Source organism: Melanerpes formicivorus, unplaced genomic scaffold (assembly GCF_026170545.1).
Source record: "Melanerpes formicivorus ecotype bairdi unplaced genomic scaffold, bMelFor1.0.p_v2 SCAF_92, whole genome shotgun sequence".
Classification (NCBI taxonomy): Eukaryota; Metazoa; Chordata; class Aves; order Piciformes; family Picidae; genus Melanerpes; species Melanerpes formicivorus.
In genome coordinates this window covers 540,060-565,834 of record NW_027142444.1, presented here as the reverse complement: position 1 = coordinate 565,834, position 25,775 = coordinate 540,060, and the positions used below count along the sequence as shown (strand labels likewise).

The 25,775-nt window shown below is 42.8% G+C and overlaps 1 protein-coding gene across 6 annotated transcripts in view; it reads right to left on the bottom strand.

Moving 5' to 3' along the window:
• LRBA (LPS responsive beige-like anchor protein) overlaps nucleotides 1–25,775 on the bottom strand; it is a 315,739-nt gene that overhangs the window by 3,314 nt on the left and 286,650 nt on the right. For all 6 annotated transcript variants that reach the window (XM_068165720.1, XM_068165722.1, XM_068165721.1 and 3 more), the window contains 4 exons: nucleotides 22,832–22,999; nucleotides 8,223–8,324; nucleotides 6,832–7,046; nucleotides 216–367 (listed from right to left, as the gene is read on the bottom strand). In XM_068165720.1, coding sequence (XP_068021821.1) covers nucleotides 216–367; nucleotides 6,832–7,046; nucleotides 8,223–8,324; nucleotides 22,832–22,999 — 637 coding nt within the window. The remainder of the gene's footprint in view (nucleotides 1–215; nucleotides 368–6,831; nucleotides 7,047–8,222; nucleotides 8,325–22,831; nucleotides 23,000–25,775) is intronic.

The following is a 25,775-nucleotide window of genomic DNA, read 5'->3' as shown; positions in this document are numbered from 1 at the left end:
AATAGCTCAAGCTAGCACAGTGTCTGCCAGAGGAAGAGCTCTTCAACCTCTCTTCACTCCCCCAAGAGCTGCAATCCTGAAAAAGATGATCTGTCCTCAATATGACATGTCAGGAAGAATTTTCAATGTAATCACCAGGTCTGTGACCCACAGCAAAACAAAACTGCAATTTAATTGTAAGTACAGAAGCTCTGAAGACCAGAATTTGCTCTAACCTTTGGTCATACGACAGGGCCATGGACCGGATTCCAGCATCACACCCTGGGTAAGCAAAAAGCTGCTTGAGGTCCCACATCTGCCACACCATGACAACTCCATTGTCTCCACCTGTGAGCAGGTACTGCCCATCTCGACTCAGCTGAATTGCCTAAGGGGAAATCACAGGGATCTTGGTCAGACACAGACACTCTTTTGCCTTCACAAGAAGTTTTGCATTGATGGGAACGTCTTGGGAGACTTGGTATCACACCAAGCCTTTGAGAAGCCACATCACTGCTGGTATCCTGCCCAGTTAATGTTTTTATTCATAAATGTCTCTAACACCTTAGATGGCACTACTGAAGTTTTCCTTTGCTTGTAATTTATTCCATATTCTGAAGAATTTATATGAGAGCATCCAAAGCAGTTGACTCTTCCAATTAGCTAGATTTGCAGGATCCAGCAGCACTGGCATGAAAATGTGCTACAGAGAGGTTGTGGAGTCTCCTTCCCTAGAGACTTTCAAGACCTGTCTGGATGTGCTCCTGCGTGACCTGCCCCTGGGCTAGAGACGATCCATGCAGACTGTAGATGCTAAGCATCATCTAGTGAATGCATTTCACCTGAGATTCGTGAAGCAGCTGAACTGGAGCAGCTTCTTAATCAAATACTCATCCTTCACAGGTGGTAAATTTCAGCTCCCTGGCCACAACACTTTTTCAGTAGAACAAGATCAGAATGGAGGATACGCAGAGCAATGGATTTAAAACTCCAAACACACTCATCCCACCAATAGATTGATCCACTTGAAGTAAAACATTGTCACTGGAAGGCAAGGAAGCTGCCTCAAGTCGATAGTCTCCAAGTGAAATTCCAGCTTGCAGATTTAAATTCAGGAAGCAGTGGAAAGAACTGAAGACAGAATCTTGCAAACATCTCTCTGCTGAAGCTGGCAACGATTTTGGCACTTTCTGGCTCTGCTTTTATGGTCTTTCAATATGCAAAAATTGTAATGTGCTTCAGATTCCACAGGAAAAGGAAGCTGTTGGGCTTTTTAATACCCAGACTTTACAGTGCATGCACTACAAGGAGATAAACTAAAACACAATAATGTGGTCAAGATTAAAATGTTTGTCCAGCCTGCTGACAAGCCTAGAGACCAAACCAGACGAGGTAGGTAAGATGCTGCTTTGTGAGCAGCAACAATCATAGAAGCACAGAATGGCTTGGGTTGGAATGGACCTCAAAGGTCATCTACTTCCATCTCCCCTGCCACAGGCAGGGACACCTCCTACAAGCCCACCTTGCTCAAGGCCCCATCCAACCTGGCTTTCAGCACTTCCAGGCTTGGTGCCTCCACAGCTTCTCTGGGCAGCTTGTTCCTATGCCTCACCACCCTCAGTTTTCCCTAAGTGAAGTCAGAGATGCTGCACATCTGTATTTTTGTGTTGCTCTGTTACTATGATGCCAAACACAGCCTTTAAGAATTAGATGATGTGCAGCACTTACATTCAGCTTGAGTTTTCCCATTATAAATTGAGTGTTTACTGCAACAGCTCCCAAGCAATCAGAACAAATCACACTGCTGAAATTTTACTTCAGACAGTAACTTTAAACTGAATGTAACTGAGATACAAGACACAGACTGTAAGTCAAATATTGCAACACTGGGACAAAGAATAAGGATAATCTTCCAGCTGTGCCTGGAAAGGAGATGACAACACTTACACCTACACTGAGACACAACAAGGCCGGATATGTGGAGGCTTGTTCCACCCATACCTAAGCATGGAATATTGAATAGAGACCGAGGTTAGAGTTGAGTGTTCTGAGCTGACATTTCTCCCCTCAGGAAAGCCATAACTTGATTCTGTGATTGTTTCTATCAGCCTACAAAAAGAAGTTAAGCATCTACTAAAACGTGGCTCCGAGGAGCTTGGAAAGGCATCCAGAGCCCCTCTTAGACAAGCAGAATGACTCAGTAAGAACAGGACAAGAAAAGAAAATGAGGCAAGGTTGAAAATCAGAAGGAGCAGATGACCATGGGATGAGACACCACACCCAATTATTAAAGACTCTTCATTAGCAGCAAACATCAATAGGGGGTGGTTTTCCTCTCCACAGCGAGGGCAGCCTCCTCAGGGTATTTTCCAATTGCAGTAAGACCGTGACAAATAATTATTTGCTACACTTATGAAACTCAGCTGATAAAAATCCATTAACCTTACGGTCACGGTTCACTTGAGTTTTATATCTGAGGCTTTTACTGAAGAAATGCTATATTAAAAGGCAAATTAAAGCCATTAATCTTTAACTCTTCCACTACCTGCAGCATGCAGGGGGGTTTGTGATCTTTTCATTGAATAAAGTATGGGCTTTGAACCCTTACTAATACCTATGCAACTCTACTAAGTCTTTGGCTTGTCAAGAAGACAAGATGTTGATTTATTTCTTTTTGCCGTTTACCTGCATGTATGTGTGCACACACACAGGAAGGCAGGGATGGAAGAAAAAGGGCACCCTGTCACCATTTCAGTTTCATGACATGTCCTGCAAATTTAACAAAGGAAAGGATGCTTTTACTCCCAAGTACTCCAAGTGGTACAGAAGATGACATGAATCAATTTTACTGTTCTGCTTTTCCCAGCGCAGCTGAGCTGCGACTCTGCTGGGTACGAAACTGAAACAACTCTGCAACTGATCTTTTCACAATGTGAGCTCCAGCCTCTCAAATAATCCCCAAAGTACAGGATTTCAGCAATGTTCTAAAGGCTTGTATTTCCTTGGAAAGCCTCAAACCTTTGCACAAATCCCTTTTTAACATCTCAGCTTTGGGAGAGGCAGCACTTTGTAGCAAGGCAGAGCTGACATGGTGACAGCCCTGGCTTACAGCAGCAGGAGTCTTGTGGGCACTTCCACATTTCAAAACAGACTCAGGAAAGGAAAATAAATTGGTTCCTCTGGGTAAAACAGCATGCAGACTTTGTTTAGGGTAAAATAACTTTACTTCTCAGAACAGGCAGGCTATTTAGAGTGAAGTTATTCATTAAGATAGCTAAACATTACATGGTAGATGTAGTGTGATACGGCCAAGCTCCACTGAGCAATACAGTATTTAAAACAAAAACAGGTGGAGGGCACTGATTAGGCTCTGCATTTCCCCAGAGCAACTGCAATTTCTCCAGCAGTTTTGTAGCACAAGAAAGAAAAGCAGAATGTTGTTCCCAATAGCACCATTGCAAAGTGTGGGATTTTCTCAGAAACACCTGGGAATATTGGTCCATAAGAACAGTGGAAAACAGCAGCTCCAATGGTACATCACAGATTCAGCATCACAGACATTTATATGGGCATAGAAAAGACATTTAAGATCGAGTCCAACCATAACCAACTGCCATGACCACTACACCATATCCTGAAGTGCCACAGCAACAGCTTCCTGAACACCTCCAGGGATGGGGACTCCACCACCTCCCTGGGCAGCCTCTGCCAATGCCTGACCACTCTTTCAGGAAAGAAGACATTTTTCCTAGTCTCCAGCCTAAACCTCCCCTGACACAACTTAACTCCATTTCTTCTCATCCTACAACTGGTTACCTGGGAGAAGAGACCAACACCAGCCTCACTACAACCTCCTCTCAGGGTGTTGTAGAGAGCAAGAAGATCTCCCCTCAGCCTTCTCTTCTCCAGACTTAACAACCCCAGTTCCCTCAGCCACTCCTTGTACAAGATGCCCTCCAAACCCCTCACCTGCCTCACTGCTCTTCTCTGGACACCCTCCAGGACCTCAATGTCTTTCATTCAATGTCAGCATTCAGGCTACCTCAACTGTCTGAAGTGATGGTCTCTGTGCCATGAATTGTGGTCTGAGAGGCACAGAATCACAGAATGTTTTGGGCTGAAGGGACCTTAAAAACCATCTAGTTCCAACTGCCATGGGCAGGCACACCTCCCACTAGCCCAGGTTGCTCAAGGCCCCATCCAGCCTGGCCTTGAACACCTCCATCAAAGTACCAACTGTGCCACATCTCTCTTGACAGTGACACATTTCCTCAGCAAACACCCCCACTGCCTCTGTTCAAGCTGTCCTTGGTGGAAGGAGCTGCATCCCACCATGTCAATGCGCCCAAAGCCACCAGCAGGTCACCCAGAGCTGGGGCTTCCCTCTCCCTCATCCTCCTGACACCCACAGTGGTGATGCCCTCTGCCAAGCTAGACTCCTGTGCCCCATGGTCCAGCCCCAGCACTTCTTCCCCTCCAGCTGGAACTCCACATTTAAGACCACAGGAAAATAAACCCTAGAATTTTACAGACAGTTACAACCCTTTCCTTCATTTGTAACCTCCTCAGGCAAAAAAGCCCAACAAAAAGTGTTTGTCAGCACAGCCCATGGGTAGGAACTATTCATTTTAAATGCTCCTACTTTAATCATGCAGTTGCCACTTGCCTTCTACCATGATATAGTGCAGAACCACTGGGAAAGACACTGTAGGTTGTTTAAGCATAAAGCCCAACTGGGGCCACTGGGAGAGAAAGAAAACAAAATCAACCCCCAAGCCCTGTACATATGTAATTCTGGCCCACAGAGAGCAGAACTTCCATTGCCTCTAGCAACATTCCTAAAGCTGTGGGTACTGACTGAAACACTACAGAAATTGTTTTAGCCAGCTAGGGATTTCTAGATATTTTACAGATTTGCTGGTCTAGCTGACAACATAATCACAACTGAAAGTGACAGATTATCAACACTGTGATTGTAAAAACAGAAAACACTCTGATAGGTACTTGCTTTATAGAAAGAGCTGGGATGAAGGGTAGGCTGAAAATCTCAACAGCAAGGACAGCCAAAGGTATAGTTTCAGAGAATTGAAGAAAGATTAAAAATTGAAGCAAGACTCTGGAATGTAATTGGGAGAATGGCTTGGGACAGCACTATACACATTCCTGTGTCACTTCCCAGCCTCAATCCCACACTTGTGGCTGCCACAGCAACACATGCCTGCTCACCTCACAGGCAGTGCTCCCACTGTGGAAAAGAAACCTACAGAGAGTTGTTTCTGCATGCTCCACCACCAATATATTTGACACTCTGAAAACACAGAGATGCTGGGTTAATAAAGTATAGTGTAAGACAAGAGTTTAGAAGTGGGACACACTAAATTACACAGGAGGCTTCAGTGGTAATGGAGCATTCCCTGTTCTGTGCGAGTAAGGAAGCAGAAACAACGAAGATTTCCTACACATACACTGACACAGGCTGCCATCTTCAGCCTTGGGATCAACAGAGTGGAGAGAAGCGGTGCAAATTTACACACGCTCACCAGTCTGCATGACATCTGAAAGAACTTCAGTAACTCTGCAGAGCAGACATGAGGGCAAAGAGGCACTTTCCTCCTGAAACATCTAGTCCAAATAGAAGAACAACTTTTGAGAGTTTTCCACTTAAGAGAACATTGGAAATCCCAGTAGCTGTGTTGCTGGGCTCTGAAAGACAGCTTGGAGGTATAATACTGCTACATGTTACAACAATAAAGTCTCCTCTGGCTGAGGTTAAATAGTTAAACAGTTTTTTATGTAAGAAACTCTTCTTCACTGTGAGGGTGACCAAGAACTGACAAGGGTTGTACAGAGAGGCTGCAGAATCTCCATCCTTGGAAATACTGTAAAGCTGCCTGGAGTTGGTCCTGGACAACTGGTTTGAGATGGCCTTGCTTGAACAGGGGGATTGGACCAGATGATTTTCAGAGGTCCCTTCCAGCCCCAACCATTCTGTAACGCTGTGCCTCTCAGACTACAACTCATGGCACAGATAATTCAGGCAGTCTGAATGCAGACCCAGCAATGTCATCGTGATTCTTCTCTCAGCTGCACTCTTCAACTTAATAGCTGCTTTGGTAATGCTTCAGTTTTTTCTCTTCCCTTCCCTTTTTTGACTCATTAAAGGAAAAAGTGGGAATATTTTTAATTGAAGGAAAAGTATTCTTTTAACACTTCTGCTTCAGTGCAGTGTTGTTGGCAGGTTCTGCTCTGCTTCAGAGGTACTATTTCAGGGGAACTGTCAAAGACCTGCATTCTGTATTATAACATGATTTCCACAGAGCCACAAACTTAAAATGCCTCCTGCATAGTTTTGGACTTGCTCCATGTCTCTTGCAGCTAAAGATGTAGAACCTAGCTGCCTGCCCAGCAACCACCAAAGAGCTAAAGGGCTGAAACACAGACACATGCCTATAAACCTCCTGCAGCTCAGCACAACACATGCTGTCTCAGGCCAAGATGAAGGAATGCAGATGGCAAAAAAGGCAAAGCCGAGATGCACACCAGCATGTCCAATGAGCTCCTGCCTTCAGATTCAAAAGCAAAGAGGTAGGCCGTCTTCTCCTGGTCAGTTATGTCTGCATTCTGCAACTGAAGGAAGTGCCTTACTTTGTGAACAGTGTTATTTTCAAATTAAACCCAGGGCTACTAGGAGTACCTGGTCCCCTTAACCACATATTGGTTTCAAATGCTGCTATTACTATGTATTTCTGTGGCCTGGCTGTAGAGTCCCCACACAACTCCTGCACTGACAGCAGTGACAGTTCTTGCTGATACTGGAACCTAGAGATCTTAGCACACACAGAGTACACTCACCTTTATCTTGTCATTTGTTTCCATAGTGGCTTGAAGTCTCCCGTTCACGCTGAATACACAGAAGAGGCCATTTTCATAATATATGACACAGTGGCCTTCTCTTGAAGCTTGGATAAGTTTGGGTCTCAGGCAGTTTTGGGGACCTGCTAATGTTTCAGGACCTTCTAACGTCCTCAGTAGATCTCCATTCATAGAATGTATGAGACACGGTCCTTCTAGTGAGGCAGAATAAAATCTCTCATTATTGACTTTCCTGCTCATTTAAACACACCATCTAGCAAATAATTAATAATGACTTCTACTTAGGTAATCACTATTATAACACACTATAATGATTTCCACCAGGTTTAAGTGGATACTTGTGACTTTAAGGGTCCCAGAGAGTAAATGAGCAACTTGTCCCTTAAAGCTTTATAGTAAGGCACTGCAGAGCACCTATCAAAACTAGTGAGAGACTTGGCAGAATTTCTTTGGTGGATTTTCTTTAAAACTCAAGTAGTTAATTTTGAGAGCACAAAAATAAATGTACTGAAACTTAAAGTGAGATTTACAAAATGTACAGAGACACAGTGTGGAATGAGTTTATGCAGCAGGTACCCTAGAGGTGTGTGTTAGTAAGATTTTAACCCATACGTGACCCACTACATCCTGCTTCTCAATGTATTCAGACAGACACCTGCATGTGTTTGTGTACATGAACCAGAGACACACAGGTGAATATACTGAGTACACCCAACTTTGGAAGGGTGACTCCAGGTAGGTACATTGCAATTACTAAACCAGGAAGGCCCTAATGCTAGGAAATTTTAAATTTGAAAGTAACTGTGGACAGGCAAATAGGAAAACGATAAACAACACCCATGAATCAACATCATTCTTTATAGTTTGCCTGCCATAAGCAGGTCTTTGAGAACCCAAGCAGGGCATATCACAGGCTTAGGGTTAAAGAGCCTGAACAGAATTACTAGAAATGTGAGCTGGGAGTTTGCATACATCCTTCCTCAGACAAGCAAGATGCCATATTCCCTTCCTCCTGAAACTAGTGTTTGCTTCCCTTCCTGAGAAGTTACTCATAACAGATTCTAAAGAATCCTGGCAGTCAGGAGCTGTATCCAACTGTATGCTACATGCAAATACACCCTGGATAAACAAACAGAGAGTAATCAGTAGGCTGGAAAGGGAAACTGATGTGGTTGCCTCTTCCTGGAAATGTCTGAATAACCCTCACCTTTAACGTGTTTAAAGAGAGGTTTCAAATTCCAAAGCAACTATAAAAAGGTTAGACGTAAACCCACCCTAAAGTTAGTAAATTCTGCCACCTGAGACTATCTTCCTCTTTGCATCAGGATTATAGCTTCATCAACAGAAAGAGATGCCAAGAGCTCCCTTACCTTTTGAACCACTTATGACCAGGCCAAGCTCAGCACAAATGGCAGCACATGTGATCTCATAGTCATGTCCTGTCAAAATAGCTCGAGGAGTTGCAAAATCACCTGCAATGAAAACACAATCAAAGCAACCCTTGGTTACAGTCCAGTTCTAAAAGCACTGTTTTCCATCACTGCAGCATCTGCAGTTTCCTTGCTCTTGGAGTTCATGTTCCTTACAAATCTCTTCTAATGCTGCTGTTTGCATGTGGCTGTTCTGTACTCACGTTTGCACAGCGCAGCAGCAGTATGCCACAGGATCCCAGCCTGCACGTCTGCCCACAGGCAGTGATAGAAAAGTCAGCTCTGGAGTGAAACCAAGCAGCTGGAGCACACAGTTTAGGGGTTTCTCTGCAGTGACACAGGTGTCACTGCACTGGGTACTGAAAAGGGACCATTAGAGTGCCTAAAGATGAAGTAAAGCACCCAGAGACTGACTTTATTTTATGATGGTGTTGAAGCCTCACCCTGAGTTTCCTGGCAGATGTGGCTTTGGACCACAATCAGTGTGAATTCCAGGTGAGTTTATACAATCAGAACACTCAAACCCATCTCCTGTCTGACATTCCCATGAAATAGACCTGTATTTTTTTAATTTAGCTGTTTCTGAGATTCTCTTTGTACAAAATCAAGCCTATATGGATACCATCAGGAAAAAGAGATTTAAAGAGAAAGTTAAGGGAAATTTAAAGAGAAAACCAATCCGCCGGTCAGGAGGCAGAAAGGGCAAGCAAACGCTACAGAGCTCTTTAAGCAGCTTTAGAACTTCACTCTCAGGTCATTTTTCTGGATCCCTCTCTACCATTTCATGGCAATCACAGCGGTGGTGGTGTGGTTTTCTCTTTGTTTGGGGGTTTGTTTGCTTCTTTGATGTTGTTTTGGGTTTGTATTACCATATAGTTAGTTCATTACCATGTTACAAATCTGCTTTGCTCTGCAGTTACCATAAATTCCACCCACAAACCCCTGCAAAGCAGATCTGTTTGCTCTCAAATCCACACACCCCCTCTCACTATATATGAGGCATACACGTGCATGGACGGTACTTCAAATCTGAGAGTGCTCCGGAGCAGCTTGCTGAATTCTCCCTGATCTCTTCCTAACTACTCGTTAAAAGCCACTGCTTTTGTTCCCTCAAACCCACTCAAACCCAGGAAGTACGGCAGACAGCTCAGAAGCAAAAGGAAAGCTCCCAACAAATTAGAAGCATAAGGGGAGGCTTTAACGACCTCTAGGTACTCCTCAGGTGGCTGAGCCCAAGGACATTCACAAACCTTTTAGAGAAAGTTTGCTCTGTTCAGCCTTCCTCACCTAAGCACGGGGCAGTCACTTCAGGAGGTTCACCAATGCACCTTGTGTGGGAAAGCCATGAATTTGCAGTTTCAGGAGAAAGGTAACAGCAACCCTGAGAGCCAATATTTAGTAACAATTTAATTGTGTTGACCCAGTTCTGTCTCCCCGTTGTCCCCAAGCCATAAAAAGAGAGGCAGCTTTGTGCACCTAAAAATCGATATTTTTTTCCCTTTTAAAATGAGCTGCCTAGGAGGAGCAAAATGCTGGAATTCTGATTTGATTGCTTTATTTTGCTTTCAGAGATTGCATTTCACACATGCTTGCAGGGATCAGCAAGGAATTAATCTAATTACACACTGCAAATGTTTATGAAGCTTTCGGAATCAGGGTAGTTTGTAATGTTCAGCGTCGTCCTGAAGGTAATGAGGGTAAGATGTTAGAATCAGAAGGGCTTACAAGAAGCAATGGCTGAATGAATTATCAGGAGGTGCAGATAAATAAGATAGCAAAACAGCAGACAAAACCAGCAAACTTACTGCTGACAGCAACTACATTACTGTGGGCTTTACCTGCTGCCAGTAGCTATACACATGACAACGTAGGAGATAAGAGTCTTACAAACAAGAAGCAGAAACTGAGCACAGAAATTTGTCACAGTCCACAGAACAGTGAAATGACAAAAGTAATACTCTAAGTCTTTGTAAGAGTTTGGACTTGACTTCAAACACTAGATTGTGAATCTACAGGTGGCAGGATGAGTGTTTCATAAATGATATCAACGGCTTCCTAAGTTCCATTTGTCCCAAAGGAAGACTTTACTGTAACAAATAGAAGAAATCTGAATGGTATCTTTAAAGAAACTAGGACCTGAACAAATACTGTAAAAGAGGGAGTCCTGTGAAAAGTCAGGCTGGCTCCTTTGATAAGAATGTCAAGTATTTAGGGGTTTCCAAGCCTCTGATTTTCCAAATAACAGGGTCAACTTAAAAGCTGGTGGTAGAGCAGAACAGATTTCTCAGAATGCTTTTAACTGTTACTGCTTCAGAAGATTGTCATGGTTTTCAATAACGCGAAGGGAACATTCTAGTTTGTCCTGGTTTAAGGGGCACCACTTCACACTCCTCTACATTGTTTTAGGGGAACCGGCTCGCAGACCTTTTGAAAAGCTGGGGAAGCGACTTCAAAGGGGAGACAGTCTTTGTCTGCTAAGCAGGTTTACGACCACTGATGCAAACCCTAACTAAGGCCTGAAAAGAATACTCAGTGCATCTTTATGGAGATCCTTAAGGAAGACGATCAAGTCAAATGAATGTAAAAATAGTTCAGATCCTAGCACTAGCAGCCAAGACACAACAGGTTTCCATGTTTTTCTCAGCATATAATATCCTCAGTCTACACCACTGCTGGATTGCTACTTGAAGTTGAATGCTGTAAGAACCTTTATGCCACATCCACGCTGCGACAAATGCTGTCAGTGACACATTTAAGTCACAGGAGGTGTAAGTGGAGTTGCCTTTCAGTAATGAACTATTTTACCTTTGTAGCAACCATTCGAATTACTTCAAAAGAGCTCTCCTATGTTTCAATAAATAATTCTTGCAAAGCTCTTTTCCCATAGAAAAGAGCATAAAATACCACTCTTCCTGAAGTGCCTAAAGTAGATTTTAAATCATAAAATCCAAGCTTCAGAAGATAAAAGAACAGATTAAACCACGCCAGCTTATGGTGATATTTCAGGGGGAAAATGTGAGGCGTGTGGAAACGATGGTTGAAAAGGAACTGTGGGATTACAGCAAAGACAAAACTTTTTTCCAGCTTAATGACATCCAGAAGAAGATATGGCCTGCTGGGGAACAAGAAATTGGTTTGTTTTGCTAGGACTTTCTCTGCTGCTTTTTCAGCTTCAGTGATGTTACAAACCAAAATGCGACAGTTTAAATCCATCAACCGAATCCCTGAGGTAGCAGCTTTCTGTACTGCCAGCACTGAGCTGCAAGAGCTGTGTCTCTGATTTACCACTTACTCCTTTATTGCTTATTATTCATATATGTGTTTATTAATAAATGTATTTATTACTGTTCAGTAGGAACTTATTTAAAGAAAAATATCTCCCTTAGAAAAAAAAACAAACTAGAGGTGGACAGGAAAAACTTCCTTCAGAATGAAATATGAGACACTCTTCCCATTACTCCTGAGTGAGATAATATTAGGCCACACATTAAAATATAAAATATTTTAGTATGCTTCCTTTTATGCTGAGAGGACAGTTAATTATGATAAGTCACAGACAGCCAAACAGTCAATTCTCAATTATTATCCTGATTGCAGAGGCTGTAGAGCACTTTCAAATGGCAAATTAATTATGTGATTTTATGTCAATATAAATCCAAATTAAACGAAGCACCAGTTAACCTAACTATATCTGTACTTCCTTCTTGAGAAAATTAGTGATTGAGCTACTTCCTCAGAAGGATTTATCAACACAACCACTTTCAATATGTAAGAAAAGTCTTCTAAAAATCATTTGACAAGTTTCACAGTTTTGAAGTTGCTTCATGTGATAAAAACCTGAGGAAACAAAGAAGTTTGAAATCAATTTGAGAAGCACCAATATATTTAACAGAACACCTGACATCTCAGCAAGAGTGCTTGCAGCAGAATGTCAGGAAACCCAGAGAGCTAATTTGCTGCTCAGCTTCTACAATGATTGTACAGCAAGTTTCAGAGTTTAACTGCATCCAAGTGATGCCTGTATGACACAAACTCTGCACATTAGCATGATTTCTGGATCACACCCAGTGGCAGCCCACGGGCTGAAAGCTGGTTTCACTGGTGCCACAGGGCCAGCTCTGGGATGGATATGAGGTCTTACTGAAGTGATGCTACACAACACTGCAGAAGTGTTCAGTTGGAATAATCTTTGTTTTGCAAATATGCATTCATATGAATCAATGTCAGCTTTTCGTACTACATAGCAATGTCATTGCTCTTAATGAAATGCCAACAGCATTTGCTCTCCTTCCTTCAAAGCACCTCCCACCTGCCAGACACTTTTACAACAAAAGTACAGCCTTATGGTCTTGTGTTTGCACGCAGCACTTCAGCCATGCCTTTGTGACAAAGGAACAGGACCTCTGAACAACACAGCACTCTGCCCTGAAGAAAAACCCACAGTCAGGAACCACCAAAAAGTGCTGTGGAGCTGCCACATTTCTTCAGTAAAGCAAAGATAATTAGATTTATCTTGGAGAATTCATTTCAGCAAATACAATCCAGGCAAGGTTTACTGTATTGCTTCCCACAGTCGTGCTGTGCAACAAGTGACTCCAGTTATTCAGTAGGAGGAGGAGATTCTTCATGCACGTCGTGTCAAGAGAACAGGTTCACTAAGTTTCCAAAATAAAGCAAAGAAGATTCACCAGGCCTGCATGAACTGGATATTGCCATTTAGATTTCAAAAGTCAATAATCCCCAGCCTCTTTACTTCCTACACCAAGGCATGTGCAACAGGAAGCTTTCTGGTATGAGTTCACTCTTACCAGGGATTCATCTGCTGCAAGTCCTGGAAGTCATTCAGCAGGACTCCTCCCCCTGAACACAGACCTTTTTGAAGCCCCTGGAAAGGATCTGCAGGTGAATAGCCAGGGTCAGCCTACACTAATATTTTAATATTTGCACCATCCCGACTTCATAAACTGCTACTTAAATACCAGCTTTGAAGTTTAAAGCACTGTCATTTTTAGTTGAGAATGTTCTAAACCAGCTTTATGAAGAGGCCTTTTTTTTGGTGGGGTTTTTGTTGTTCTTGTTTATGCTAAAAAAAGAATCTATTTGCTCCGTATTTCTTCCTCGTGCTTTGTAGTTATAATTATTCCATTGCCTAGTAAATCCAAGAGAACAAACTGACAAACTTCAACTGAAAAGGAAAAAAATAAACCAAAACAACAACCAACCAAAAAGGCCCCAAACCAAAACCCCCAACAGAGGCATTGTTTCAATCAGAAATAGCACCTATGGTGGAACTGGAAGATGAAAGGCTCTATTTCACACAGAAATAGCACCTCTGGTGCAACTGGAAGACTATTATTTCATACTGTGGTCAAAAAATGATCCAAGATGAGAGGTTTCATATGAGCTCGACTTGGCAGGTTCAGGTTTTAGTTCTTTTTTGCCATAAAAATACTATATTCAGTTGTCATTGCTGTTTAACATAAGAAAAATGCAGAGCAACACTGTTCTGTAAGAGTCCTTGTGAAAGTCTGAGCTTCAGCTGTTTGATTGCTTTTGTAAAGTTAATTTCAAAGCAGATAAACCTGTAGTGTACTGCACAGGCTACGTGCTTCCCACCTCCATGCACTGATGTGACTGGCAACACTGATGGCAAATTCAGAGCACATATGCCTCACTTGTCTTTTCTGAAGTCACTGTTTAAGGAGACACCTTTTCAGTGAAGCAGGCCATGATTCTAACCACAAACAGTATTCCTGCACTCAGTGGAGTGATGCTTATCCATGTGGTGCTAGTGTTAAAAGAATTTAGAGAAACACCAAATAATTTCCTGCCCCTATACAGGATTATTACATTGACCAAGTAAGTTTTATAACATTTAAGTTGGTAATTTTATTCTAGACTACAAATTATGATATCCTCTGCATTACTCTGTTCTTATATGGTATAGGCTTTGAACTGAACAGTTAATTTTCCAGCAACCAAACAAGGTAAATAAATGTGATATATTAGGACATCATCCCACCACTATGCATATGGTGCACATTAAGCCTGTAGTCATTTACCATATGAATATAATTCCTTTTACCACATCAACTATTAGTTACAAGCTGTAAATATAGTGTTGTTTTTCCTGGAATTCAAAGGTCTGCATTACATCATGAAGCACTAAATATGCTTATCCTTCTGGAGAATTTCAGACCTATAGTTCTAGCAACACGTGAAGCTGGACACTACCGAAAAAGCAGCATCCAAACTCTGTTGCCAGGGCTCACTTGCCTCTGGACTTGCTCTGCTATGCTACTCACAATTACTCAGGCTGACAAATAGTAAAACTCTTAGCCAGTTGAAAACAGGGATGATTCAGAGGCTGTACTCCACATTGCAGGTTACACTTTTAGGCAAATACAAACATTTAGAATGCACAAACTGACACAGAATCATGCAATGGTTGGAGTTGGAAGGGACCTTAAAGTTCTTCTAGTTCCAATACCCCTGCCATGGTCAGGAATGCTCATCATGATGACTATGGAGGGGCTTTCTGAGCCATCAGTGAGTGCTGCTGCAAGTTCTGTTCAATGAAGACCATGTCCTCATAGCTACCTTATTGTGCTTTCTCAGCACAATACAAAATTGTGTTGTGATGCAGCCAGCATCACTGCAGATTTCCAGACACACCAGAATTCATCACCTGTGATGCCTCTGCTTTATTCCAGTTTCAACATTTTAGGGCTAGAACCACAATTTATAGAGTACTTGGAGGAATGAGGCCTCAGTCTCCTTGAGAGATCAATGTGTTACAGTGTAAGAATGAAATGGCAAATGCCAGTGACCTCTAGTAGCTGTACCATTAAAGGCTCTGCTCTAGGTTCATGCAGAGAGTCCCTGCGGTGCTTGCTGCACAAGGGTGTCCTGTGAAGACACAAGGAGCTGCAGGACTAATTACACCATCAGGGCCTCTCTCCATCAAGCTTTCAGGAGGCTTTCAAGACTGGCATCAAATAATGCATGAAGTGTTAAACAGGAGCATGTTTAGTGGTTGCCAGCCTCTCCAAGATGTGTTAGATGCTTTCCTAAGCATTGTGGGTCTTCTTGACAGCTGGACTCAATGATCTTAGAGGTCTTTTCCAACTGAAACAGTTCTGTGATTCTGATTCTCTATCAAGTAAGTTTTACTGAAGCTGACCTCCAGCAGGAATATGAAAAAAGTCAGGAATGTTGCACTTGCTAAACCTCTAAAAAAGAAAAACCAGAAAAACATCTATTCCTTTTTACAGTTGTACTTACAACACATCTGACCTACTTCTATTTCAGTTCAGATGTTGACCTTAAATTCCCATGGTATTTTCTCATTATAATTTTAATTAAAAGTATTAAAGTTATACCACTCTTTTGGGGGAGATTGGGGGATTTTTTTATTTGCAGTTTGGGGTTGGTTTTTTTTGTTGCTGCTACTGGTGGTTTTCTGTTTTGTTTTGGGGGCTTTGGGTACCAATTTGTTTTTAGTACAGAAGAAGACACAGTCTTACGCTGTGCCAGGGGAGGTTTAGGCTGTTTTTTGGGAAGAAATTCCTCCTAGAAAGAGTAATTGGCCATTGGGATGTGCTGCCCAGGGAGGTGGAGGAGTCACCATCACTGGAGGTGTTTAAGAGGAGACTGGATGAGGCACGTGGTGCCATGGCTTAGTTGATTAGATGATGTTGGGTGATGGGTTGGACTCGATTTCAAAGGTCTTTTCCAACCTGGCTAATTCTGTGTTTCTGTATGAAGGATGGGGATTCACTTGTCACAATGTCCCTGTCTTGGTGATTCTTTCTGTAGAGAAGTGTGACTGAGATTTCCAAGCCAGCTTGAACTTTTTTACTCTGCATTTACCACCATGAGACAGAACCACAATGGAGAAGACACAGTCTTGTCCTGTCTGTTCTTTACGACATTTGTCTTGTGATTCACAAGAAGTGATTCTCCCTTTCCCCCTGAGGGCTTCCTGTTCAGAGCTGATTGATAAGTGAATGCATTTGACAGAGATGCTTTTGCTTTATCACTTTTTTTTCTCCTTTCCTTCCTTATTTCTGCAGTGAGGGGGAAGAAATGGTCTGCAAATGAGGCACAAAAGCAGAGATTTATGGAATGATGAGAGCAGACTCAAGGAGCCTCCAGGTACAAACAGTACTAATTACAAACAGTGTAATTAGCACAATATCATCTGGCTAAACACCTCCTGCTCCACCACCACCATTCCTGCATCTATCACAGAGTTGGGGGCAAGACCCTCACCAGCCAAGATACCATGCAGAAGAGCTCAGCCCCAGTGAGGAATCCCAGCCAGCACCCGTGGATGATATTGGAGTAGTCATCAATCCTGGCCCTAACAGGCGGGGGGCCAGCAGGCCCCCCGGCCTTTGTTGTCACCACCACCATCACCCAGTGTGCACCATGGGCACTCACCAGGGATGAGAGGAGGATCCTCCAGCCCAGATGGGCTCAGCTCAGGGCTGCTGCCCTTCCTGGGGGGGATTAAAAAGGGGAGGGCAAAGTGGCCACACCTGGGGTGGGAGGAGACTCCAACAGAGCCCAGGTGCTCTGGGTTTGAGGGGGAAAATGGGGCAGGTGAGGGACTTTTAGGGTGTGAGGGAGTGATAGGACTAGGGGGAATGGGGGAGGAAAAAAAAAGAAATTAAAAGAACCAAACCACAAACAGAAATGGTTAGATTCAGATTGGATGTTAGGAAGAAATTCTTCCCCATGAGGGTGGTGAGACACAGGTGGCCCAGGAAGGTGATAGAAGCCTCATCCCTGGGAGTTTTTAAGGCCAGGCTGGCTGTGGCTCTGGGCAACCTGCTCTAGAGTGAGGTATCCCTGCCCACGGCAGGGCAGTTGGAACTGGGTGATTCTTTAGGTCCCCTCCAACCCCAACAATTCTGTGACTCTAAAACAATTTTGCAGTTTAGGCTGGATGTTAGGAAGAAATTCTTCAGAGAAAGAGAGATTGGCCACTGGAATGTGCTGCCCAGGGAGGTGGTGGAGTCACTGTCCCTGGAAGTGTTTAAAATAAGACTGGATGAGGCCCTTGGTGCCATGGTTTAGTTGATTAGATGGTGTTGGGTGATAGGTTGGACTCAATGATCTGAAAGGTCTTTTCCAACCTGGTTAATTCTATGATTCTGTGAAAACAAATATGTGCACATGTTTACATTTTAGTCACTCTGTAGCACTTCAGGATATAGTTTAGTGGTCGTGATAGCCAAGTTGCTACTTAAGGTCTCTTTCAACCTTAGTGATTCTACGATCAGCTTTCAGCTCAAAGCCAGCAGATGGTGCTCCAGGATCCTTGCTTGCTACAGAACCTTCTGCAACTCTCCCCAGCCATTTTTGAGAAACAAAGAATATTGGTGGTGTCTGCAGTTCAACAGTGCTAAAATCAGACTGAATTATTTACTGGCTTCTGTGGAAGGAGGACTCAGACAATAAATTAACGTGTGCAGAGGTCAAAACCAAACATGCTGCTGAGCACCACAGACTGGTTTTCAACTCTCAGCATTGCACTATCTTTTCCTAACAGCATCTATCGTCTTAGTAGCTCCAGCAATTCCAAACATATTTTAGTATTTGGAGGCTCTGCAAATTTTTAGCTATTCCTGCTAAAAATAGCAAACCCCAGCTTGACCACAACTGACAATAACAGCAGAGTTTCTGTTACTAACATGACCACTGATTTATAGACATTTGGATACCCCTGCCACTACAAAAGGGAACACCGACAGATGAGATTGTTTTACAGCCAATTACTTATTCAGCAGAGGAGCTGTTATGCAAACCACCACCCAAATTTGATTATTTTTTATTTTCTAGGAGATGATAAATAAACTTCCACATAAATATTTATTCTATAAGCATTCTTTAGAAGTGTGGAAACTTATCTTCCCTACAAGCAGTGGATCTGAAACTGAAAAAGTCAAGACCGTGCAGCAACTTGGGAAGCAAGCTGTAGGTAAATTCAAGATGAGGATGAGGATGGGGGGGGGGAAGGCAAAGAGGGTTTTTTGCTGCTAGTTTAACAACAGAGACAGGACCTGCTGGAAATCAGTGTGGCTGCCCACTGTGCACAGCGGCACGAGTGGATGCAGACCTGCACGGCACTCGAGTTTACAGGATCACTGTGTCTGAGGACAAAGCAATTGCTACCTGTGACATTACTCCTTAATCAATGCACAGAGAGATGCTCCTCAGGCCATGTTTTCAAAGGTTAAATTTGCTGCATTAAATAATTAATTATCAAGCACTTAGAAAAATATACATTTTCACACTGAACAATGTGTGTAGCAGCCGATGAAATACAGACACTTTATCCTTTGCTGTGGTTACTAAGATCATTAAAACTAATGGTTTCTCTAGGCTCAAGACCATAAGGTTGTAGTTTTAGTTGATCATTGTTTATTATTAATATCATATTTAGTCTCATATTACCTTTTAAATAAGCATTAAAATTCCATGTTGATGAATAAAATGTTCACTAATAGAAATTGTTTCCGGTATTCAAATAGTTATTTAGGAATTGCAGCTATTGATATAAAATAGAACTGGAAAATACATAGTTTCTTTGAAAAACAGCTTGGATAGCAGCTAGACTGTTCTTTGGCAAGACAGGAAGTTAGGAATTAAATGTTGAATCTTTTGAGGAGCAAAATAATAATAATAATAATAATAATAATAATAATAATAATAATAATAATAATAATAATAATAATAATAATAATAATAATAATATATTAGGTGGGTTAAAAAACTGTAACTGAGGAAGATACTCTCCATGTTAGCAATAATTTAAGTGTTTGGTGAATGCTCTCCATTAGACCTCAATCCAACCCCATAACAACTGGTTTTTAAGCATGACATCACCTGCTTACATTTCCACATGTGCCCTGCTGCACAGCCAAGCTACCTGCAGCACTTAATTTCTCGAACATACTTCAGCAAACCTGAATGTAGTACCCTCTAAAAAATATAAAGCTAGGCAATGAAAGCCCCCCCATGATCCTCACCATGCAAATGTGATAGGTACAGAGGGTAACATTTTCTGGCTTTATGGGCTGACATAAAAGAGGTAATATAATTTGGTTTATTCACATATGTGAGGAAGATCAATGCAGTAACTCAGGAGAGATCACATTAGTATTAGCAGTAGTAGTGCACTTCTACACAGACTCTACATTTCATTAGGACTGAATACTGTTATTGGCTAAGCCTTAATTTCATTAAGCAAATCACATCTTTAAATTAGGTATCTTTTTGGGTTTCCAAATATGAAAACTGAACAAACCTGCAGGTATTTTGAAAGCACCAGAACAACCTCTTCATAGTCTATGAATACAGTGCAAAAAGAGCAGAAAATCACTTTCTCTTCACCACAGCTAGGGAAATGCCTGCTGTTGTATAAGCATAAACCACTTTATAAGCATAAACAATATTCATATAACTAAATTCACCCCTGTAAACCTCCACTCTATGAAAGTAAATCCAAACAAACTAATTACAGTGAAAAAAAAAACCACCACAAACGACTTTGAAGACACAGATTGGCATTCAGTGATGCCACTGGCCTCCCCCTGGTAGGTGTAGGTGAGGGATCATTGAGAAGGAGGATTGGAGGAAATTGAATGTGTTAACTACAAAGGCATTTGTTGGTAAGGGAATGCAACAAGTGTGTCTGGAGCAAGCAGCTTTGTGGCAATTTTTAATACCTAAGCCACAGCTAAAGATGACCTTCTAGAAATGGTTATAACCAAACAGCAAAACAGAACAGGAACCCGAGTTTGACAAACTGGAGGAAGTCTAAAATACACAATTTGGAATGTTTAAAGACATGGCTGAACTGAACAGAGGAGGAGCAACAAGTGAGTAGACTGTGGTGTCTCAGGAAGACTGAAATTGATACTGGCTCATGCACTTACAGACTGAACACTGTCACACTGGTTTGAAATGCACAGACAGCCCATAGGGATGCGGGCAGTACTGGTCTGTAAACCAGGTTGTTTTCTGCTTGTTATTGCAAAGGCTTTGGCTGCATTGCTGGGTCTGCTTTGAGGAAGACAACTGGAGAGGAGATGAACACACCAAAAAATACCAGAGGTCTAGAAAAACATGACTTCTGGCAAAAGACAGAGAGGATTGGCTTGTTAAATCTGGCTTATTAAATGGCAATCCACATAAGTGGAATTGTTGCAAGAAAGAAATGATAGTCTGCTCTATGCACAAACAATGAATATAAAAGAAATGACAGGATGCAACTGCTGCTGCTGCTGCAGAAAAGAACTGGATACCAGAACTGGATACACTGGGAAAAGACTGCCAACCATAGGGCTTCTAAAGCCAGAGATCTTAACAGAAGGTTGGACAAACATCAGTGGAGAATGGGTTTGGTGTAGTTAAGCCTTCTTTGGGAAAAGAGAATAAATCGGGTGGCCGAAGCTCCTGCCAGCCCAGCTTCCTACGGTGCTGTGATTACAAAGGAAAATGCAATCCCTCAACTAGGAAAAGTCCAAACACTAAGAGCTGCCACTTGAGCTTCAAAGCTCAGAGATATGAAAGTGATGCTCACCATTTGCATGCAAATGAATCCTCTCATTTCTTTCTCCACCCATCACACTTAGTTCCTCCCTAAACCCCCTACTTCTCACCTCCCCTCCACCACCGATCCATCAGGCCCAGCAAGTGCAAAACCTGACATCTTTCTGCAAGCACACTGCCCTCTCCCAGTAACCTCTACTTGTTCTACCATCCTACCCAGGAACACAGGTCCTGAAGCAGAACATCACACCCCCAAATGCTACCTTGCTATGAGATCTGAGCCTCCAAACATGCAAAAGTCAGCCTTGTAATACAGATCAGACGTGGGCTTCAACGGGTCTCAAGGGGAGGATTATATCCTTTTCGTCCTACCTCCCCCACCTCTCCAAAGCATGCCCAGGAGAGAAAAATACATGCCCAAAGTTATCCGAAGTGACTTTACATCTCCAGAGTACCTTATGCTAATTAATGTGAACTCAGAATGGCTCAGGGCTATTCTAAAGGACAGGACTATTTCAGCTCCTCTGCTCTGTTGCAAATTATTCCTCAGCTTGGTCAGAAACTGTCCACAGAAACATCTCTGTATCAGCAGAGGGCTGTGCACCAAAGTGACATACTGCCATGCTTCTACATTTTCAAAACCAATTAATTTAGAAAGAAAAAAACCCTCCACACTTGATCAAAGAGCAGAGTGAAATAGTTTTTGAATTTCAGGTTTTAATTTGGGAGGGGGGAAAAAAGCTTGACCTAAATGTAATCAAGCTGTTCTGTGAAGAATAGTTTCCAGCAGATGTGTCCCATGCAGGAATTTTGTATCTTTTAGATTTAAACTCATCGAATTTGGTTTACATTGGTATTTGAGGGTGGTTAGAGGGAAAATGGACAGTGAGGCAGCCTAGGTGTAGCTGCTTTAATAAGTCAGCTTAAAAGTTTAAAATGGTGGAATGTAAATATTGAGTATTTCAGTGACATATTTCTTCTGCTAAACCAAAAATGGAAAAACATTTTCCATACAGTCCAGTTGGCCAAAAAATTGTCCTTGATAAAGAATATCAACCCCAACACTAATTTATCACATATGCCACAGCCCACCTGGCTTGTCAGCTTGAATTAAGGACCGCTCTTAAACATGAATATATGCAGAGATCAAGAGCTCAGTGCTTCCTGAAGTAACAAAACCTGATAAAGGAACCTAAATAAAATACAACTGGGGAAGTAATGGGTGCCCAGTGGGATGGGCTGACACTGGTCTGCTGGCAGAGGCAAGAGGCTCTATGCAAGAAGGAAAAATGTGCTCCTGGTTTTAGAGTAGTTTTGTTGAAACTACTCTGGCGATGTGGCTAGGTGCAGTGCCCCAGGATGCACATTATCAGCCTCCAGAGGATCCAGAATGTCCATGAATAATGCTCACTGGAAGCACAAATCAACTATATTTTGAGATTGAAAACAAATCATAAGCTTCAAATACAAAAAGCCATCAGACAAATATCTAGCGTCCCACAAAGAGATGGAAGTCACAGCTGCGGTAAAGGGGCTCAAAACCCCCCAAGTCTGCTGGTGCTGTCCATTCCTGACAAAATCAGAACTAAGCAGAAACAGCTCTTTGAAAAAAAAAAAAAAGTGCCTGAACAGAGATGCTTAGAGAAAGCTATTTCTGGGAAAAATTAAACTCCTTCAGATTACCATCTCTTTGAAGCAGAAACTGTCTTTTACTATGCATGTCTATGCCTATGTATAGTACCATGAGATTCCAATTCCCAGCACAGGCTTCAAGCCTGTCACTGCACAAAGCCACACAATGGCAACTACTAAACACAGGAGTCATTGTGGGCCCCTAAAACTCCAAGTTTAAGAGGACTGCAAGACAAGAAACTGACCAGGTAGCTATTGTTTGATTTGTATTAGAGAAGAAATTTGCCACACAAAGCATTCAACTCAAGCCATTTTTAGCCAAGGTGTGTCTGGGTTGCTTGGGTTGTGCTTACCTCTTGGGTTATCACCAATGATGTTGGTTTTGCCATTCCAGTACCACAGCAGCAAGGTTGCATCTCGGGATCCTGAGAGAATGTAGCAGTTTCCTCCAATATAGGACTCCGAACGAGTAAGACAGGTGACAACATCCCAGTGTCCAAATACTACCTGCATCAGTTTACCTAAAACACATAAAATGCTTTGATTCAGAAAGGAAAGACTAGGCTGGATGAGGCTCTGGCCAGCCTGATCCAGGGGGGGTTGGAATTAGATGATCCTTGTGGTCCCTTCCAACCCTGACTGATACTATGATAGAATACTGTAGAAATATTTCATTCATTAAAAACAAGTTCCAAAAAGAATCAAAAGCAGTGACCAGCAGGACGAGGGAGGGGATTCTCCATCTCTATTCTGCTCTTGTGAGACCCCACCCAGAGTACTGCATGCAGTTATGGGACCCCCAGCACAAAGAAGGACATGAACCTGCTGGAGCAGATCCAGAGGAGGCCCTGAAGATGATCAGAGGGCTGGAGCACCTCCCCTACAGGGACAGGCAGAGAGCTGAGCCTGTTCAGCCTGGAAAAGAGGAGGAGACCTTAGGGCAGCCTTCCAGTACCTGAAGGGGCTACGGGAGACTTGGGGAGGGACTTTGACCAGGGCTTGGAGTGACACAAGGAGAGGCTTTAAGCTGGAAGAGGGGAGATTTACTCTGGAGATTAGGAAGAAATTCCTTACAATGAGGGTGGGGAGACACTGGAACAGGTTGCCCAGGGAGGCTGTGGATGGCACCTCCCTGAAAGTGTTCAAAGTCAGGTTGGAAGAGGCCTTGAGTAACCTGGGCTGGTGGAGGTGTCCCTGCCCATGGCAAGGGGTTGGAACTGGATGAGCTTTAAGGCCCCTTCCAACCCAAGCCATTCTATGAACTATAGTGGAGAACAGTTTACTTTTTCCTGATATGGTGGAAAGGTATTTAAAAGTGAAGTACTGCATGCAGTCCATACAAAACATATTCACAGTCCAAAGATTTATCCAAAGGCCAATCATTTCAGAAGGATTTTTAAAATTCTATACCTTGACAGCCAGTTTACAGGCAGGAAACATAACCAGACTCTCTTTTAAGGCAAGTTTGAGGTCAGTCTACTGGTGGAAGAAACAGTACAGATGCAAATCTGCTGATGTGGCAGTACACAAAACCATCTCACCCAGTGCATGTCCCCCTGCAAACTCCAGGTGTCAATTCCATGGCTATGAGAACAATTTAATTCCGTGATGAATTTTTCAGTCGTAGAGCCCAAGGTATTCAACTACCTGAGGTGATTTATACTTTGAGAACACAAGTTTATGCCATAAACATCACTGATTTACAGAGATTTCTCCTTCAATTATATTCTTTGTTTATGGGTTCTGTTCTAGAAATCAAACATGTTTCAAGGCAATTTGTTTGACAGTGGTTGCTGGAGCTGCAGTGCCTTGCTAGTTTCACTTGGTTACTGTGCAGCCAAGGCTCAATCAATTCCATCATCACAAGAAACAAGCTTGGGCTCTTTATAGGAGTAAACAAAAATAAAAGTCATTAATCTCATCAGAGTTCCTCAACACTTTTGTTTGTTTCCACTGACTTGTCCTCTCCACACAGTACTATCAAACTCGACCACAGGCACTCTGATGCTCCTTTCTGACAGAACAAGTTTTCCAGCTCATGTTTTATTTGACAGCTGTGCTACAAATAATTAAAAGGAAAATGAGAGTAGAGACTCCACACTACTGAAAGTAAAATGTTGTCTAGAAACCGTTCCCGCTGCTGGGGGAAGGGTTTATTGTGCTTCTACCAGGCTGTGCTGAGAAGCCACGAGTTCTCCTACAAGTACTGACTGTTTAAAAAGAACAACCCAAACCCAACAAACCAGCCCAAACACCCCCACAGTCCAACAGCAAAAAGGACTCCTGCTTGTGGAAGTGCTAAAATAGAATTGAGTTTGACACTTGTGACCACATGCCATTAAGCATTACTGACCACACCATCTTTTGCCCTTGCTCTTCTGCCAAGTTCAGCACAACTATTTCACTACTATATTCTCCTTTTCATTAGAAGCAACACTAACCACATCTGAATTGGCTTCATTTCAGATAGAGTTCTGCAGAACCAGAGATATTTTTTCAGTTGGAAAAGACCTTTAAGATCATCGAGTCCAAACATTCTCCAACTCTGCCAAGGCTGGTGCCAAACCATGTCCCTCATCACCACATCTCTGCCTCTTTCAAACACCTCCAGGATGGGGGATTCAGCCACCTCCCTGGGCAGCCTGGGCCAGGCTTTGAGAACCCTTTCAGGGAAAAAGTTTTTTAATATCCAACCTAAACCTCCCCTGGGGCAACCTGAGGCCATTTCCTCCTGTCCTATCACTTGTTACTAGGGAGAACAGACCAACCCCTACCTGGCTCCAGCCTCCTTTCAGGCAGCTCTAGAGAGCAACGAGGCCTCCCCTCAGCCTCCTCTTCTCTAGACTAAACACCCCCAGCTCCCTCAGCTGCTCCTCCCCAGCCCTGTTCTTCAGACCCTTCCCCAGCCTCATTGCCCTTCTCTGGACATGCTCCAACCCCTCAATGTCCTTCCTGTAGTGAGGGGCCCAAAACTGAACCCAGAACTCAAGCTGTGGCCTCACCAGTAAGGAGTCCAGGGGACAATCACTTGCCTGGTCCTGCTGCCCGCACTATTACTGATCCAGAACAGGATGCTGTTGGCCACCTGGGCACAACCTGGCTCTTGTCCAGCTACGCTGACAAACAGGAGACACGCAGAAGACAAATGTGCAGGTATTTTGACAACTGTACTTTGGTTTATACCATACTTAGCTACAGCAGTAATGAGATGCCTGGTGTATCTGACTTACAGAGGACAGAACTCCATGAGGTATTTGTAGTTCAGATTGGTACAGGACACAGCTACCAACATCATGC